Source organism: Alligator sinensis, unplaced genomic scaffold (genome assembly GCF_000455745.1).
Source record: "Alligator sinensis unplaced genomic scaffold, ASM45574v1 scaffold400_1, whole genome shotgun sequence".
NCBI classification, from domain to species: domain Eukaryota; kingdom Metazoa; phylum Chordata; order Crocodylia; family Alligatoridae; genus Alligator; species Alligator sinensis.
The window spans coordinates 528,666-546,551 of NW_005841897.1; the positions used below are offsets into that span (position 1 = coordinate 528,666).

Below are 17,886 nucleotides of genomic sequence, written 5' to 3' on the forward strand. Positions count from 1 at the left end.
GGGTTCCGTATTTCCAACCAAACCAGTTCCAGATCCGAGAGTCAGTCCAGAACCAGAAGTGGCCGGGAAACATCCTTTACCCCCAGCTGGGGCTTCAGATGTTCCCAAATCCTTTGGCGGGCATCCTAGTGCAGGCCCAAGCCCAGAGGCTTGGGGTTCAGATGCCCCCCGAGTTTTGCTTGCCCTTACCAGAAGGCTCCAGGAGCAAGCTAGGGTCTAGTTTGATTTGCACCAAGTCTTTTCCCCCTCTGGCCTCATCATGCAGGGGCAGAGGGGCCCCCCTATGCCAGGCAGTTGGCAAGAAGCAGTGTGATTCCTCCTTCTGTCCTCAGAGCGGGGTGGGAGAGCAGCCACCTGGTTTCAGGCAGGCCACAAAGGGTCTCTCACCCTTCCCCGCTTGTTCCTTGATGAGACAATTGCTTTCCCTTCTAAGTGTCTCAGGTGCCAGGGAGGAAGGACAGTCAGCTGCAAGTCTCTCCCGAGAGGACATGACTCACGGTCCCCCACCAGTCAGTCGCCACTAGCTCCAGCCAGTTCCACCTTTTCCAGAGCATCAGAGTTTCCAAAACAGGAAGAAACAAGGGACTGCACAATAGGGCTCTCCAGTCCGTCCTCCACCGGACCCCACTCTTCTATTCAGAACCAGGCTTCACATCTCCCAGGGGCAGCCATCCCACAGCAAAGGGGGGACTTAGGTAGCCAGCGAATTATCTGAGCGTCCTACCTACAGCCGGGCTCCCCCTCTCACGGCAGCAATCCACTCTTCTTGGTCAGCACCTCAGCAGGTCTAGCAGGGTGGGGTTGATGAGGCTTACACAGGCCCCCATGAATCCCCACCTCCTGGCCAGGGGAGAATTGAGTTTCATGCCCAGTCAAATGCCTGGGCAAGTGATTAACAATTAACATCAATAGTTTACCAGGACAAAGGCAGCTATATGGAATTCACTCCATTTTACAGATGGGGAAACTGAGGCAGAGAGAGACCACACAGTTAGAAGGGTCTAGGATCCTGATGCCCCATCTTGAGCAACAGTTATTAGGTCCTGCTTCCTCCAACCTATGTAAAAATCAAGTGGCAGTGGCTCATTTGTGATCCTGTTGATGTCTGTGGCAAAACTCGCATAGACGTTCATGGGAGCAGTCAGGCCCTAGCACATAACGAGCAATAGTTTAATCAGCTGGTTAATAATGAAATGCATGAGCACATTAGTGCTGCATCCTGCTTAACTAGTCTCACCAGCTGGGGTACCACAAGGACCTTGGTACACATTTGTATGTCTGTTTACTAAGAAATAGATCCCTTGTAGACGTTGCTTATTTGCTCGTCTTTCAGGTCTTTATGCAAAGTTCTTTCTGCAACCACAATATTCCTGAGAAGAGTCCACAAACTTTTAAAATGATTTATGCAAGTTGTTTGCTAGTCCTTGGAGGGTGCAGGAATTGGCAACAGGAAAATATAGCAACACTGCATCAGGGAATGGAACGTGCTGCATCAGGGAAGATGAGCCGTATGTCTGTGGCTCCCTTCCAGTCTTTTGCTTGTTATAAAGAAAGCAAGTAGTTGCATGTTGAACCCCACTCCCCCGGTTCTCTTGACAAACAACCCTTCAGTTGTGAACAGTGCATCTTGCAGCCTAGCTAAGAGGGCAGGAAGATTGAGGAATGGACTAGACAGATGAGAACACTTGCAAAGCGTTCTCCCCAGGTGCTGATGGGTGAGACTGGAGCATGGCAGTGACGGACAGCTGGGCTGATCCCATGGCTGCTTATCAAGAAAACAGTTTGTTGGGACAAGTATCTGAGACACAAAAAATAATCACCAATATTGGCAAGAGATTGGCCAAAGACAGAACAACCTTGCTAGTGATCCTATCTCTGAACTACACTAGAAGGACAGTATATAGCAGCGAGTCTGACACAGGATACCATAGCACTCTGGGGTGCCTTAAGATCCTTTCAAAGATACTGCAGGGTGCCACACAATATAAACACTGTAAGGTGTGCAAACATGATTCACAAGACAAATCCAGAGATTTCAAACAGGAAGCCATTGTGTTAAAACCCTGCTGAGCTCTTTGCAACAGAAGAATTGCTCCAGAATTTTTAAAAAAACAAGTCAAAACCAAGAACTGACATTTTCCAAGGGAGGCCTCGAGTCTATCAAAGAGTGCCTCGAATCTGAAAAGGTTGAGGACCATTGGTGTATAGAAAAGGTCTCCGTTTTATAGGCGCAGGCAGGATTTCAGCCCATTGTCTTTCATGAGCAGTAAGCTTTCACGCCAAGGAGGACTTTTAATGACATGCACGATGCGTGAATAAACCTGGATTCTGCTCTTACTCTAAGCTGCTGATGTGACAAGAGCCTAGTATGGGGAACGAAGAGGCATAAAATGAGCCTTATCTGTGCGCAGGAAAACATCCCTCTGCCTATTAAAGGGGTTGCTTGCACTTCCCTTTATCAGCTATTAGATACTGGGCTAGCTGTGCCAGGATAACCATTCCTCTGATCCTAAAGTTTGTACTAGTAGCTGTCCCTGGCCCATTAGCTGGAGGAGAATTCCAACAAGGCGTTGTACCACAGTATATCCTTCCTGTTGCAGGTTGTATGAGGTACAGCCAGGTGAGCTGGCACTAACATTAACTTGTTCCCATTTATCTTGGTTCAGGCAGCAGGCCTGGCAATGCAAATGCGAGAGTCAGACACCCGAAGAGAAGAACCTGGCTTGTGATGAGATGCCGTGGGTGGCAAAGGCGGTTAATAACTAAAGCAGAGGTGCATCTTAATGGGAGAATAAATGCGCATCAGTAGCAAGTGAATACATATGGGCAGCACCATGGGCTTGGCAGTTAGCTGGATGAAACAAGTAAAGCGCTGGGCTGCGCAATTAGGGGCAGAAACAAATTGGCCTGTAATTTTCCATGCTGCTGCATATGAGGCTCTTTGTGCTGAAGACAGTCCTGAGCCAGAAAGTTCAGAGCTGTTTGCTCACACTAAAGGGCCAGGCTATGAACTGAACAGAAGCATTCGCAGAAAACGAAGCTGTACCGATCATCCCATCCCCACAGCCTCCTCTGTTTATAGGCTTTCGGACCACAAGACATCAGGGTAAATACTTGCTGTTTTGCATAGGTGCTGTGCAGCTCTGTGTGGCCTCAGCTTTGATCAGGGCTTTTTTATTTGCTACATTAAATGCTTAGTCATAGGGGAATGAGCTTGCCTACATCACACATGCATGCTTATTTATCATCCTATTAGTTTACAGAGTGCCAGCTGGAGACTTGAAATTATCTCCTTGACACCACTGTGTTTTGGACTTTGAGATATGAAGTCTGATTGGATTATTTCAGGAATGAATTAATCAAATATTGCCCATAAAACTCTCCCTGAGAGACAGACTCTTAAGACATTGATTGGGCAGCCAACATCAGAGTTAGTAATAGCCACACTGTTGCTTTCCACAGCTAAAAATATGTCACCTAAAAAAACCTCAAACAAAAGCCAAGCCAGATCAGCGTACATTGCAAGAGGGCCGTGTGGTCCAGCCCCAGAGTCAGGAGACTTATACTTTATTCCTTTGCCCATGGCTCACTGCATGACCCTGGGATAAACAATTTAAATTCTGTCAAACTTGGTTTCCCCATCTGTAGCACAGGGATTATAACAGTGACCCTCCTTTGAGCAGTGCCTGGGGATTCACAGGTATAAAGGGCTGTTGTGCAGGCTGGTTGGGATTCCCTTGTGCTACAAATGTCACAGAGATCAAAGTCTGGCCAGCTGCCACGGAAAAGTATTGGAGTGACCTGGGTGTGGGGAATCTCCCTATTAGGGTTGCCAACCCTCCCAGATTGCCGATTCGGGGAGACTCCCAGCCATCCATCTCCTGGTGACTACTGAAAGCAATCCGGGAGATTTTTTGTTTCCCCCAACATGATGATTAATTTAATTTTCTTAAAATATCCTATTAAACTCTCCCGGAATAGCGTCAATCAGAGTTGGCAATCCTACTCCCTACTGTTTCATTCTACTGGCCCCCAAGAGATGGACCCTGGGAGCTAACCCAGGTTTGCCTTTAAGGCTTAAACAGGAAAGTGAGAAGAACAGGGAGGTGCCTAAAATAGCTGGCAAAGAGGATTTGCATAAAGCTTCCTAGTATAGCTAGCTTGCCCTACTCAGTAGAGCTCTGTATGTTTTCTATTACTTTTGGCGTTTGCATAATTTTGGTTCCCTCCTCCGCAAGAGGATTCTGTGACCTTAGCTCCCACCCGGTAAGGGGACTCTGACTGCCGAGGGTAGAAGGGAAAACAAGCGATGGGAGGGAGCCGGCAAGGGCAATTCATACCTCACGGAGGTGGAGCCACTTCTGTACCTGGCCACGTGCAGAGCCTTGCGAAATAAAAGGGGAAGGCAGCACTTTCCCAAGGAGGCTGGTGCCAGGAGTCTGTAAAGAGAGGAAGTTGTTGTGAAACACGTAGAACAAACAGCCTTGGTTGTAGAAGGTAGCAGCTCTCCTGAGCCCAGAGTGAAGGCAGCTCTGCTGTGAATAGCCCTGCATCCTACCAGGAGCTGTACAATAGCTGGGCTTTTTTCTTTGACAGGTCAGCTTGGCAGAAGGTAAAAGCAGACATGTCCGGAGGGGGAGCAGTGCATGGGACTTCCAAGGCACAGGACCAAGGATGGGCCTGGATGGTTCTGCTGGCCACTGTGCTGGTTCAGGGGCTAACACTGGGCTTCCCCTCTTGCGTCGGGGTCTTTTTCACTGACCTGCAGCATGAGTTCCAAGCCACCAACAGCGAGACATCGTGGTTCCCATCCATCATGACAGCACTGTTACATGCAGGAGGTAAGTAAGATACCAAGCAGCTACTTTCATCTTCTCCTGTTGAAGGCACTGGGCAGGGGGTCATTAACTAATGAACATGTATTACAGTAGCTCCAGGCTGGGAACCAAATGTCACAGGGGACTGGAAAGGGGATACAGCCCAGGCATGAATCTGGATTCAGGCTGCTTGTGACCAAAAGCTTTTCCTTTGGTAGCACCCATGAAATGAGCCCAGGGTGTCTCTGACCAGGTCCACCACCACAATCAGCCTTTGGTGGCAGTTGCAAAGGTTGATTGGGACATGGAGACTGAACTCCTTTCTCAACTGTCTAGATTGTGCTGGAGGCACATTGGCAGGGAGAGAGGCTTAAGATGCTGACTCCCTTTCTCACCTGTCTTCTCCAGAACAGCCAAAATACACTGCCTTTTGCACAACAGTTCCTTGGCTAGTGCATCTGATACTTCTACCCTCAGACTGCCCCTTCCCTCTCTGTGCCCATTTAGAGCATGTCTCTCTGCCCGTACCACACCATACTCTGCCTTCCATGGTGTACAAGATACTACGAGGCTTTTGCTATCTCCAGAGAGATCCCCAAATACAAATCAACTGGATTAAAAGCAGCTGACAAGCAGCTGTCAGTTAAATAAGGACAGAAGTCAATGTAGCTCAGTGCCCAGAGATGGAGAAGACCGTGTTCAGAGAAGTACTTCCCACCTACACAGTATCCCTGGCCAGTGTGGACAGGGAATTTGTTTCTCAGGAATCTACTAGCCAAGCTGTGCTATGCAGTGCGGGCCAGATTTATCTCTGCTGGGAACAGGAGGTGGAAGGAGAATTACTTTCTGAGGATGGAGGAATGATTTGCCTGTGAGAGGAGAAATGGGGTCCTCTCTAAGTGATGACTGCTTTAGTTTCTGCTGTTCTATCACACCTCACCAGTAGAGCAGGTGGGATGTGCTTACTGGAGGTGCCTTCACAACTAATACCATCCCTTCTGAGGTTGCCCTTGTGGCCTGTGGGGACTCCCGGTGGAACAGAGGTTGTGACCATCTTATGCCAACACCACCTGGCACACTTTCCACTGCTGGGCATCCAGTGCCTTCATATGTGCCAGGGGAAGCTGGAAGGCACCAGAGATGAATCCAACTTTATTTTAAGAATATGAGTACTAGGTGGTACTTGACACTGTGGAGCTAGCGCTCTCCATTCTTTAGCCAACTGGCCTGTTGTGATAGTTAAACCATTTAGACATTTAGTGGCTCCTTGGGCTCTACATGCCCCTTGGACCAAGCCATCTGCTTCTCTGCTTCAACAGAGCTCCCAGCCCAGCAGTTTCCTGGGTCCCTGAACTCTGTTCTTCCAGCTGAGGCACTGACTTCGCCTTGGCACTAGCACCAAGTGCCAGAGCATCCTTTCTGTGGTTCTTACTGGAAGAGGTGCAATGCTGTGGGCACCTGCCCCTCCAAAACAGTCATCAGGTGGGTGTCTCTGCTGCAGAGATGACTCAGTCTACAACACTTGCTAGTCAGTGACTTTTGTAACTACTGACTCCAGAATTAATTGCCTTCTTAGGGACACTAAAACCCACATTCCCCACCTGTGCCAGGAGCATAGGAATCAGCACATGATCCCTGGATCAGAGGGAGAGTCTGGCGCCACAGCCAAAAGGGAGCTATGAAAGATTAATAAGGTAGAGTCTCAAGAGGGCACTTTACATGATCGGAGAATTCAGCGGTCACTAACTAATTAATCATCAGGGCCCCTGTGGGAGATAGAGGAAGAAGTACCAGGAGCTGCCTTTCACCAGTGGGGAAACGGACATTAAGGAACTAAGCAACTTGCCTGGTGTCAGTAACAAAGCAGGATTTAGAACATGCATGCTACTCCCCTTGCACACCCAGGCCCAGTCTCTTCTCTTTGTCAGGAGCAGTGTGCTATATATTAGGGAGCCTTCATAGACATTAAGGCCCAGAGGCAAGGGATTTAGGTACCTAATACTCTTAAAGTCAATGGGAATTAGACACCTGGATCAGGTTTTTTGTTCTCTCACCTTTAAATCCCTCCCAGAGACTCACTTCTAACAGGATATACACAGGAAAGAAGGCAACCATGACAATGATTATTGTTTTGTTGTTTTTGCATATATATATAATTGCACTTTAAACCCTTCTCATTGTGCTGCTCACAGGTCTTCACCAAGTGACAACCTTATCTTATCACTGTGACCTCTCCCTGCCTTCCTCCAACCCCAGTCCATTTGTTCTTTTCACAGATAAAAAGATTGTGTCTTTTTATCTGTGCCATGATGTACTGAGCAGACTTTTATCCATTATAATACAATGAAGAGTAGTACACTACCCTATTAATACACACATATGGAACACAGTGAGTATGTACACACACTATGTCATTAGTGACAGACATGCATGCATGTATCTATATGTACCTATGTGAGCACACTCAATGCATTACATAGATAAACTGAAACAACTGGTATATAAAACTACTGGTATATAAGCCTTGCAAATGCTCCCACATGTCATTCTTCCCTCACAAGCTTCTGGTTGCACCTTGCTAGCAACAAGAGCAAAGCTTAAGTATTTATGATCTCTTTAGTATTCCAAGGGCACATCGGACTTTATTCAGCATTTAACTGTTTTATGTAGTTGAAGAGTATCCTACAACAACACACAGAATTGCCCTCAGGTGTTTAGTAACACAGGAAAACAGAAAAGCACAGAGAAGCTTTGAAAAGTTCAGATCCCCAAAAGGGACTCATTTAGTTATACTCATGGTAAGGATACAAGAGCAAAACATAACTGCTTAATGTTATCTTTGGGTGCAACAGTGCTCCAGAAGAGTATGGAGTGGGGGGATGGACCTGTAAGAAGAGGTTATAAGAATAGGCAAGGGTAGGGAGATTGACCTGTAAAAGAATGCTATAAGAATTTCCTACAGTCACGTACTTTTTGGTGTAAGCTCCATGGGCGTCAAACCCTGGGTACGCTCAGCTCCTTCTGCATTGGTCTTGGCTAAAAAAAAGAAAAAAAATGGTTATTACATAACTCAGCCAAGAGGAGGAAAAACAGTTAAGCTGAGTCATGGCTAAACGATTAAATAATGGGATGAAGCCGAGTAAGGGAATAATGTAGGCTGGGCATTGGGAAAAATTTCCCAACAATAAGCTAGCATAAGGATTGCTCAGTTCCCAGGAGAAAGCAGTGGCAGGAGTCAGGATAAACAAAGAGCTCGGGAAGGATCCGCAAGGCAGAGAGTGGAATGAGGGAGGGAGTCTCTTTCAGGGCTCTCAGTAGGATTTATCCATCACTCACTTCTAGACGCTGGGATTCAGCAGTAGTTAGAAAAGCCCTCTTTCCAACGGGGAAAGGATGTCCCACCCTTCGGACTTCTCTTAGAAAAGCTTCTGCTGTGGGTCTGTGACATTAATGAATGTGAGCAGCTCTGCTACTTCAGTAAAAAGGCTGGAAGGACTCCAGATAGCAGAGGGGGGTGGAGGTCTCCAGTGGCATCACACCATCAAGCAGTGCCAAACCCTTCCTTGGTGGAGCTCCCCCTGGTAGCTGCAGCCCACCAGAGCATCTCTGGGGAGTCCAGACATATCAGTGTTTGCCCCATCTCTGCAACCAGAGCACGCGGGTCAGAATAGGAGGCTTTGTGTGCCTTGTCTCTCCACCCCAGTGTCTGCCCAACTCCCAGGCGACAGCCCTTCAAAAGCTCCCTTTGATTTCATGATATTTATGGGGATGGAAGAAGGAAAAATATCCAGCCAGCTCTAAAGCACCCATTTAAATGGGCTGTGCCTTGCAACACCCTCTCTGCATGTTCCCTCTGCTTGTTCTATAAAAAGGTCACAGTATGAGCTGGCACTAGGGGAAAGGGCCACAGTGTGCTGCCTGGGGCTGAACACCTGAATTGTTCCGTCAGCTCTGTATGCCCTAGCACCAGTGAAAGGTGACACTTCGAAGAAAAAAAAAACACCGAGTCATGCTCATGCCAAGGTTGCATGGGGAAACCCTCATTCACCAATGGTTATCTCCTGAATAGGCCAAGGTGGATGGCTGACAGCCAGGGGAGACCGAGGTTGCAGCAAGTCCAGAAATATAAGGCAGAAAAAAAAAAATCACAGGTGGAACTATGCTGAATGTAGAGAGATCCCTATGAAAGCTCTGCAGAAATATTGAACCCAGCACCCGGGCTCCACCACCCAGAGCGCACTTCTCTCCACAGATTGAGGATCTGTGGATCCAAACTCGAATATTCCAAAATAAGCAGGAGATTCTGGATGCTTGACTCAAGACAGAGAGGCTGGAAGCCTCAATCCATCTCTAGTTAAGCACCCAGAACCAGTGCCTAACTTTTAAAAACTTAGTTCATGGTGTCCAATATGCTGTCCTCCAACCACAGGCACACACAGCACCTCCTGCTATCAGTAGAAAAGAGTTTATTAGGGCCCACTGTCTTGAGAGACTTTCTTAGGCCAGGCACACTGCTGTCCTGAGCCATCCAAACAGGTAGCATCCAACAGCATTTAGATAGCTATATTATCACTCTCATTTTCCTAAAGGAAACAGCCATTTCCTGACACCTCAGCACCATAGTTCAGGGTCAAGGGAAGAAGGCCATTAAACTGATCAGGAAGCCATAAAATGGAGAGGGAAAGAACAGCATGGCAGTTATTAAATTGACCATCAGAACAGTAGCAGAAGGACATGTGATGGGACAGGGCATAACCAGCCAATTCCAAGCCAGATGTGTCTACTCTGCAAATTTGTGTCTCAGTGTTCAAGCTGCCAAAATGCGGAGTGACACATTCTTGCTCACAGATTCTGGCACAAAGCAGTAGACATGGCTGACCCACAAAGCAGAACCCATACAAAATTCAGGGCAAAAAGAACCAGGCTTAAATTATTTTGTTTTTCTCCCTCCCTTGTTATGACACTTAACTCAAGGAAGTAAAGGATAGGGGCAGGGAAGGAAGGGGAAGGGGGAGGAAATCAAGCTGTGACCATTTCCAGCAAATGGAGGAAACAAATTGAAGAGGGAACCAATGGAAAAGTTCCACTTTCTAGACAGACCTTGTCATCATCAGTGATTTTGCAAAGGTTACTTGTGCAAAAAGAGAGCTGAGTGAAGTTAGTGCTTCCCTCATAATCGGTTCTTGGGACCTGTTGCTCATGGCTAGTTGTTCCCCATTTAGCAGATTGGCAAATGCACTTTCAGTATTTATTGCACAGGGCAGGAGTTCCCAGGTGGCACGCAGCACATTCAGATTGCATCAGTAACAGAAAGTCTCTCTGAGGAACCATCAGCTGGATGAAAGCAGGAGGACAGCTGGTGTAGCATGGGCTCATCACTACTGTACTTCGCATCTTCCATGGCTCCTACTCCATTTCTGGTACCTATACAAGGCCACCTTCTGCAGAGCCTTCAGCAGGCTGGAGGACCATCCACACGACCTGACAAAACGGCGGTCCTGTTTTGGGACAACGTAGGATAAAATGGGAGAGAAGCAAATTGATGGTCCTCTCAGTCAAGGGTGGAGGGAGGGGGGTTACAGGAGGAAATTAGACAGATCTGAAGCCTGACAAATCTCAGAACAGGCTGCGAGATCTGCCTTTTTGATAGTCTTTTCACCATGACTGGCAGGATTTAAATATATGCTGGCTGAGGCTTTGAAATCTGTCAGTTCAGCTTTGGAAGTGGAATAGGGCTTCTAAAACATCAACAAAGCCTCCAGCAGCATATATAACTCTCAGCAGAGCTCTCTAGAAACTGGTAAAGGCAAGCAGCAAAGTATTCCACAAATTTCATAACAGAGTACACCTGAACAGACAGATCCACGTTTACCAGCACACCGAGTCTCTCTAACACCAATGGCACTGAGGAAGTTTCTAAGACAGTGGTTCTCAACCAGGGTGCTGTGACATCCTGGGGTGCCTTGAAGTCCTTTTAAGCGTGCCACAGCATGCCATGCAATGCTAGCACTGTTAGGTTTGCAAATATGATTCACAAGATAAATCCAGAGATATCAAATAGGAATCTGCAGTGTCAACAACATTCTGACCTGTTAGGGGTTTTTTGAGTTCTTTGCAACAAGACTTGCTCTAGTATTTTTTTGTTGTCAAAAAACAAACTAAAAACTAAGAGCTAGCATTTTCCCAGGGGGGGCCTTGAGTCTAACAAGGGCTAATTTGGGTCTACAAAGTTTGAGAACCACTGTTCTAAGAGTTCAGTAGATAAGACAAGCATGAGGAGCATCACTTGAGAGATCCCATGTTGTCCCTGATCTTGGAAACTCAGCCTGAGCAGATTCCTTCTTCCAAGATGTTGAGTCAAGCAGAACTCTCTCTGCACTGCATTTTGTCCTCATATAGCTGTAGGGCTGGAGCCAGTCCATTCACTTCATCAGAATCATCCAGCTTTGCCCCTGTGTAGATGAGAACAGCATTAGACCCTCAGATTTTACTAATGTTGTCAACTCTTGTAAGTTTATGACCAAAGAAAAAAAAAACCCCAAAAAACTCACCTTACTTTAAGTACATGAGAGCTGAGATTTCAGGGTGGGGCTTTAAGAAAACTGAATCTCAGCTTTCTTCTTCTTTGTTTTTTTTTAAGTTTTTTAAGTCCTGAGGGTTGTAGGGAACAGCTTGAGAACATGAAGCATGCCCAGAAAGCTCAAAAGCTACGAAACGTTTTAAAAAGAACCAAATATTTATTCTTTAGAGAGAAGTCTCATGGCTTTGTTTTAGCTTCTGGGGCTTGCAGCACTGCTCCAGCAGCCTGTAGTTCCTTCTGTGGGAGGGAAAATCATTCTGGCCACCACTTTGCTGAACCTACCAATTACTTTTTCAAAAGCTCTAAACAGGTGAAATCTCTCGTGCAGATCAAAATACAAGGCAGCTGCAGCCTTCATGTTAATCAAATTCAGCTGCTTGCTTGACTAGTATGGATTTTGTTTCAACCAGCACATTGTTTTTAGGATAAAAAATTTGCTGCCGGTTATTTTCCCACTCTGATCAGTTGCGGATGTCCATGAGCATTTTGCAGTGGCTTATGCAATGCTAAATTTAAAAAAACCCTCAACCTCCTCTTCAGAAAAGGGAAACTTTTATTTCTGTCCCCCTCCCAATGGACTCCAGGCCTTTGAAACAGAAGAGCCTGTTCCTCCCTCAGCATTTCAGGGCTGTCCTGTCCTGCCCTGCCCTGCCCCAAAGAGAAGTGCCCTATAATTAGCAATATCAACATATTAGCAGTTTGCTAGCAGCCTGTGGGCTATAGCCTGGCAGCATAAATTTTCATAAATAACTAAACAGAGATGCACACGTCCATACACGCTTGGACATTGTTTTGCTGGATGGAATTTGCTAGCAGAACCCACCAGCAGTGCAAACAGCAAACCCCAATATCCCATTTGAGAGTAACGGCAAATTTGGCCTCTGAGACAGGTGAAGCATTAGTTGCTGTGGGCTGCACTGATGATGCGTAGGCTAGGTACAGGAGTGCTGGGTTCAGTCATTGGCTTGGATGACCTCCTTCTCTGGCAAGCAGCTATTCTAAACTTGTCAAATGCACGGGGATTGGCAGGCATAAAGAGCTGTAACTTGGCATTAACTTGGCATTGTTATTAGATTCCAAGGCAGGTGAAGGGGTGGGCAGCTGGACAACTGCACACATCACAGGTTGGATACTGGGGACTGCAGAGGTTCGATTTTGTTCTAACATGGAGCAGAACGAGCCCATCGGTCTTTTTCTAAATCACCCTCTTCAAGGGCACTTGTCATCTTTCTCCCATTCTTGCCTTGCTTTGGGCTGGGTCTGTCCTCCTTTCAAAGGGCTCTCATCCCCATGGGAATATTGTCCGTCCCGGTGCTCCTGACACTTAAGGTGCTCTGTTGCTTTACTGGGAAAGGCTGAGACCTCAGAACGCTTTTCCATCTTTCCATCTCCAAGTTGAGTCTTAGAGTCAGAGAGCGCTGGACTCACCCTTAACGATAGCAGTGGAGATTCAGGGCTATGGCATCACCTACATGAATAGGAGAAACTCAAACGAAGTGGTCAAGTTTAGGCTCTATCAGCAAAGCACAGATGGGGGCATGCCCCCAAGCATGAGCTCTGAAGCTGACTCTGAATGAGGTGGGGAGGGAGGGAGGAAAAGGGGCTATTTCTGAAGGTGGGAATCCAAGATCTGGATGGGAAGAATCATTAGATTCAGCCTAGGAATCCTCTGACCAGTTGCTATAATCTTTGAATTGGATCTAAACCCAAGGGGGCAAAATTTGGACCCAACTTCAGACTCTTCCTGTATTTAAGCTTTGGCAAGGCCCTGATCAGCACTTCTCCCACATTAATGAACTAACCCATGCCAAGCCCCTGAGAGCAGGAATTATCCCTGTCCCTCTTGCAGGCATGTGACTTGCCAGAGTCACAGAAGAATTCTGCATCAGAGCTGGAATAAACACCTCCTTCTTCTTTATCCCAGTCCAGCACCTGCTGTGGTGGTCTGAGTCCATCTCCAGGTTTATAGCCAGGCACAACATTTTCCTGCACTCCCTGAAGGTTGAGCTGGCTCTTCCAAGGCAGCACCTCCCAGCTTCGACTAACAGGACCCCTCAGCCAAAATCAGCATGGGAGTTGGTAGGAAGTTCCCAGGGGCTGGGCCTTATTTGCAAAAGGGCTGTTTTTAGCTGGCTGGATTTTCTCTTTATTTTTCTTCGATCTGTTTTTTCTCTTTGTTTTTTTTCTTAACTGCTTCTTTCCACTATTGTCTCCCCTTCTTACCTTCTTTGTTCATACCAGGACTGTTGGAGCATCACTGAGGTGTTGGAGCCCTGCAGCACTCTTGACTTAGGGGGTGAACCCATCACCCAACTGGAGAGCACTTGAGAGATGCTGGCAAGAATTTAATGTGGAGCACTTACACTGTCACCGCACAGTGCACGTGTTTCTGCTGTATCCTTCTTCCTAGAGACATGTCACTGGAGTGAGAGCTCTGCACTGAATGTGTTCCCCAGGACCACAGAAATCCAGGTCATGTTCTTCTCTTCAAGAACATGCCCAGAATTTGTACGTCATCGGCTTACAGTTCCCTTCGTGATTGCTCCTCTGTCTTCATGCAGAGCTCCCAGAATCCTCTGCAAGGAAGCATGGCAATCCATTTGTTATACTTGTCCTACCTAAAAGCCAGTAGATAATTAGATCTAGGGAGCCTTTGTCTTGACTAACACAAATTGAGCAAGAGCATGGGAGGGTCAGGAGTGCTGGTTTCTATTCCTTGTTCCTCCGCCAAATTGCTGTAGGAACTGGGAGGATCATAAGGGAATTCTCAAGCGAGTCATGCTGCATGCCAGGAATGACCAAAGAATCCAGGTCTCTACAGGCTCTGGGGGCTGAAACCCAATGCAGAATCGTTTTTCCATCTTGAATTTATCTCTGGACTCTTGTTCACTTGCTTTTCAGGCCCTCTCTGCAGTGTCCTGGTCGAGCGATTTGGCTGCAGGCTCACGGTGATGCTGGGAGGTCTGCTCAGTGGAGTGGGCATGGTGACCAGCTCTTTCTCTAAGTCCATCAGCCAGCTCTACATAACAGCCGGCTTTATCACGGGTGAGTGCTAAGTTAGGACATGAGGCCTCAGTTACTGCCCTTGTTGGGATTTGGGTGTTGAAAGTATTGGGGAGCGGTGTAGAAGGAGCAGAGCCCAGGCTGAATGTTTGGGTCTTTCCCTCATCCAGCAAACAGGACTGATCACAATACACATAAATTGGTAGGATTAACGGGCTGAATAGCCAGCAGCCTCTTGCACTTGCTTATGGCACGTACTATTCAGCTAGGCTCATTGGAAACCGCTTCTTCCACAGTTCCCCACAAGGATACACGTCTCTACAGGGGAGAGATGATGAACAAAGATACTACCATTTTTAGAAGCTGGGTGGTTTTCTGGTTTTGAGGAGGGGGAAGGTCATATAAGGGGGATGATTTTTCTGACCTTAATTTCTCCAAAGCTGCAATGTGGTGCACTGGGAAAACATCCATGTGGGTCCTATGTGTTCATAGCTCACCCCTCCCTATTCAGAGAAGTCAGAACACACCCTTTTTCTACCAAAATGTGGTGGTTTTGACCAAAATGATATTGAAACTCCCCCCACCACCCCCCAGTGATTCTCAACCACTTGTGGGGGGGGTATCATGGGGGTGCCTGATGTGTGAGGGGATAAGCTCAGGGTCAGGCTTGTCCCTGCCTGACTGCTCTCCTGCCCCCCTTATCCAGCCCCTCTGCAAGGAGGCAAGCACTGTACTAAATACATTAGTTTCTGAAATGGAGTGCCACTTAATCCTCAAAAGTTACGGAGAGCTCTCAAGTCTAAAAAGGTTGAGAACCACTGCCCTGAATATTTCTGTTATGTGTCCATTAAGGGACTCTCCCTCTTTTTGTAGCACAGTCATGAATTTCTGTGGTCAGGTCACCCTGGGACTCAGTCTCACTGGATCTTTGCGAGCAAAGCAGGGAGATGTACTAGTCTGAAGTCAAGTACAAGGTGCAGTAGATTTGTGCCTTATAGACTAACTAAAGTAGGTATCTATATAATACAAGCTTTCGTAGGCTGTAGCTCACTTTATCAGCTGCTGAAGCTAAAGCAGGGTCAAAGCTGATGATCACCGCAACAGCACAGGAAACCCATCAGCAGGAAATATTCCATTCTCTAAGTTGGTAAAATGAATTAATGAAGGCAAATCTCTATCATGGGGGTAATTAATTATCCTGGTACCATTTTGTCAAGATCAGGGGTTTTGGGACAACTTTCAACTTGGATAAGAGCATCCAGCTCACCTAAAATTGCCTGAAGCTCCATGCAAGATACTGCTTTTTATATCACGTGTTATGCTGTGCCGAGCTACTAAAAACTGTTCACTTGTGCACACTGTTACAGAGTGGTGGCTGAGGTAATTTGTGGGCACGGTCGAGGCTAATGATCCTTCAGGCAGAAAGGTGCTTTGGAAACCTAAAACGTTGCTATTGTTTTCTCTCTTTTTTTCAAGGCCTGGGATCATGTTTCAGCTTCCAAGCAGGAGTGACCGTGCTGGGATACTACTTTGTGCGTCGGCGGGCCCTGGCCAATGCTGTAGCATCTACTGGTGTTTCCATTGGCCTCACACTGTGGCCCTTGATTTCCCAGTACTTGCTGGACGAGATGGGCTGGAGAAACACTTTCCTTATCTTTGGGGGGGTGCAGTTGAACTGTTGCGTCTGTGGAGCCATCATGAGGCCAGTCCAGCACAAATCTCCTAGCCCTAGACAAGTGCCAGAGGAGACAACAGAGGGGGCACAGCTATCCAATGGGGCTGGTCCTCACCCAGCAGAGCCCCCGCAGCAGGGCAGGTTTGCTACTTGCTGCCGGATACTACAAAAGTACTTGGCCTTTGACGTCTTCTACAAAAACAAGGGTTATCAGATTTATACCATTGGTGTGACCTGGATGGTGATGGGCTTTGTGCTGCCTCTGATCTACCTGGTTCCTTACGCCACCCAGAATGGGGTGGAGGAGCGCAAGGCTGCCCTCCTCATCTCCATCATTGGCTTCATCAACATTTTCATGCGCCCCATGGCTGGGCTACTCTCAGGACTCAACATCTTTGCTGGGAGGCGCATCTACCTGTTCAGCCTGGCCGTGCTGCTGAACGGCCTCAGCAACCTCATCTGCGTCATCTCAGCTGACTTCACCGTGCTCGTCCTCTACTGCCTCATCTACAGCGTGTCCATGAGTGGCATCGGAGCACTCGTGTTCCAGGTGCTGATGGATGTGGTGGAGATGGACAGGTTCTCAAGTGCCTTGGGGCTCTTCACCATCCTGGAGAGCATCACCATCCTCATTGGGCCACCACTTATAGGTGAGAAAAGTTCGCTGGCTGGAGAGAGGATTGATAGGGCCCTGAAGCCAAACCTTGGGAAGTATAAAGTGGAGGGAGGGTGGGAGGAATTATCTGATTTCCCCAGGGCCATGGGGAGGGAACATTATTAACAGGAGCTTCATCTTCCCTGGTGTCTCTAAGAGGAGGGCTTGCAGTTGGATTCCTTTTAATCAGCAGAGGGCATGGAGAGGTAACCTGACTGGCAGACAGCTCCGATATCCAAGCAGGTGACAGGTTTTTGGATCTTCACTGGCTGGTAGACAGAGACTGAGAAATATTCACAGGACAGGATCTCTTACCACTTCGCTGACTGCACCATTCTCTACCTGTCCCTGGAGGCTTCTTAGCATGCAGTCCAGACACAGGACAGCCTGATCACAGAATCATAGAAAATGAGGGTTGGAAGAGACCTCAGGCAGTCATCTAGTCGAACCCCCTGCTCAAAGCAGGACCAGAAGTGTAGTAGGTTCTGTGCTGTGCAGGACACCTACAGTAGGAAGAGGAACGTGGCTGCTTAGGCGTTTGCAGCCACTTCTGTCTCTCCCTGTTGTTGGCCCCATGAATTAATACTATTTTCTCTTGGGGAAGGAAAGGAAGCTAGGATTGCCATTTGCCCCATCCCTTCAGCCAGATGCAGTTCACCTTGAACCCCACTGGGTGTCCTGTTAATATCTCTGCTGTCCCTGCATGAAGTAACATTGCAGTGCAACAGCAAGCAATGCAACAAGTAACTAAGAGACAGGAAACTGGCACTGAATGTGAATCTCAGGCTGAGGATCTGAGTCCCTGACACAGTAGGAGCTGAATGAGCACTGGTGAGGGTCTAGCAGGCTACCTCACACTGATCAAATGCTGCCCTGCTACTTCAGAGCCTTCTTAAGGTGCTTTTGTCACAGGGACTATGCTATAATGGCAAAACACATGCAGCTCCTGCTGCGTAACAGAGGCACAGTCTTCCAGGATAGGCTTGCTGAGACCAGGGCCATTCTAATGTAATGGCCACACTTCCTCCATACACTAACCTGCCGGGGAGTTCCAGAAGGAAAGTCATTCATGTGTGTCAAACACTTTGAAATCTTCTGATGGCAGGTGCTAGGGCAGAGCAAAGCATTGGCACTGTTACCAAATTCTGCAAAAACA

General features: G+C 47.5%; 1 protein-coding gene across 4 annotated transcripts in view; it reads left to right on the plus strand.

Annotated features, from left to right (window-relative positions):
• The window catches only part of SLC16A5 (solute carrier family 16 member 5), a 22,380-nt gene that overhangs the window by 215 nt on the left and 4,279 nt on the right, over positions 1-17,886 (plus strand). The window contains exons 1-4 of one of the 4 annotated variants that reach the window (XM_014517238.2): positions 2,867-3,106; positions 4,597-4,841; positions 14,299-14,442; positions 15,877-16,725. In XM_014517238.2, coding sequence (XP_014372724.1) covers positions 4,625-4,841; positions 14,299-14,442; positions 15,877-16,725 — 1,210 coding nt within the window. In that variant the 5' untranslated portion in view covers positions 2,867-3,106; positions 4,597-4,624. Of the gene's footprint in view, positions 1-2,866; positions 3,107-4,312; positions 4,842-14,298; positions 14,443-15,876; positions 16,726-17,886 lie in introns of those variants that run through there. The other 3 variants (XM_014517239.2, XM_025197508.1, XM_006018348.3) reach the window with 3 other exon arrangements.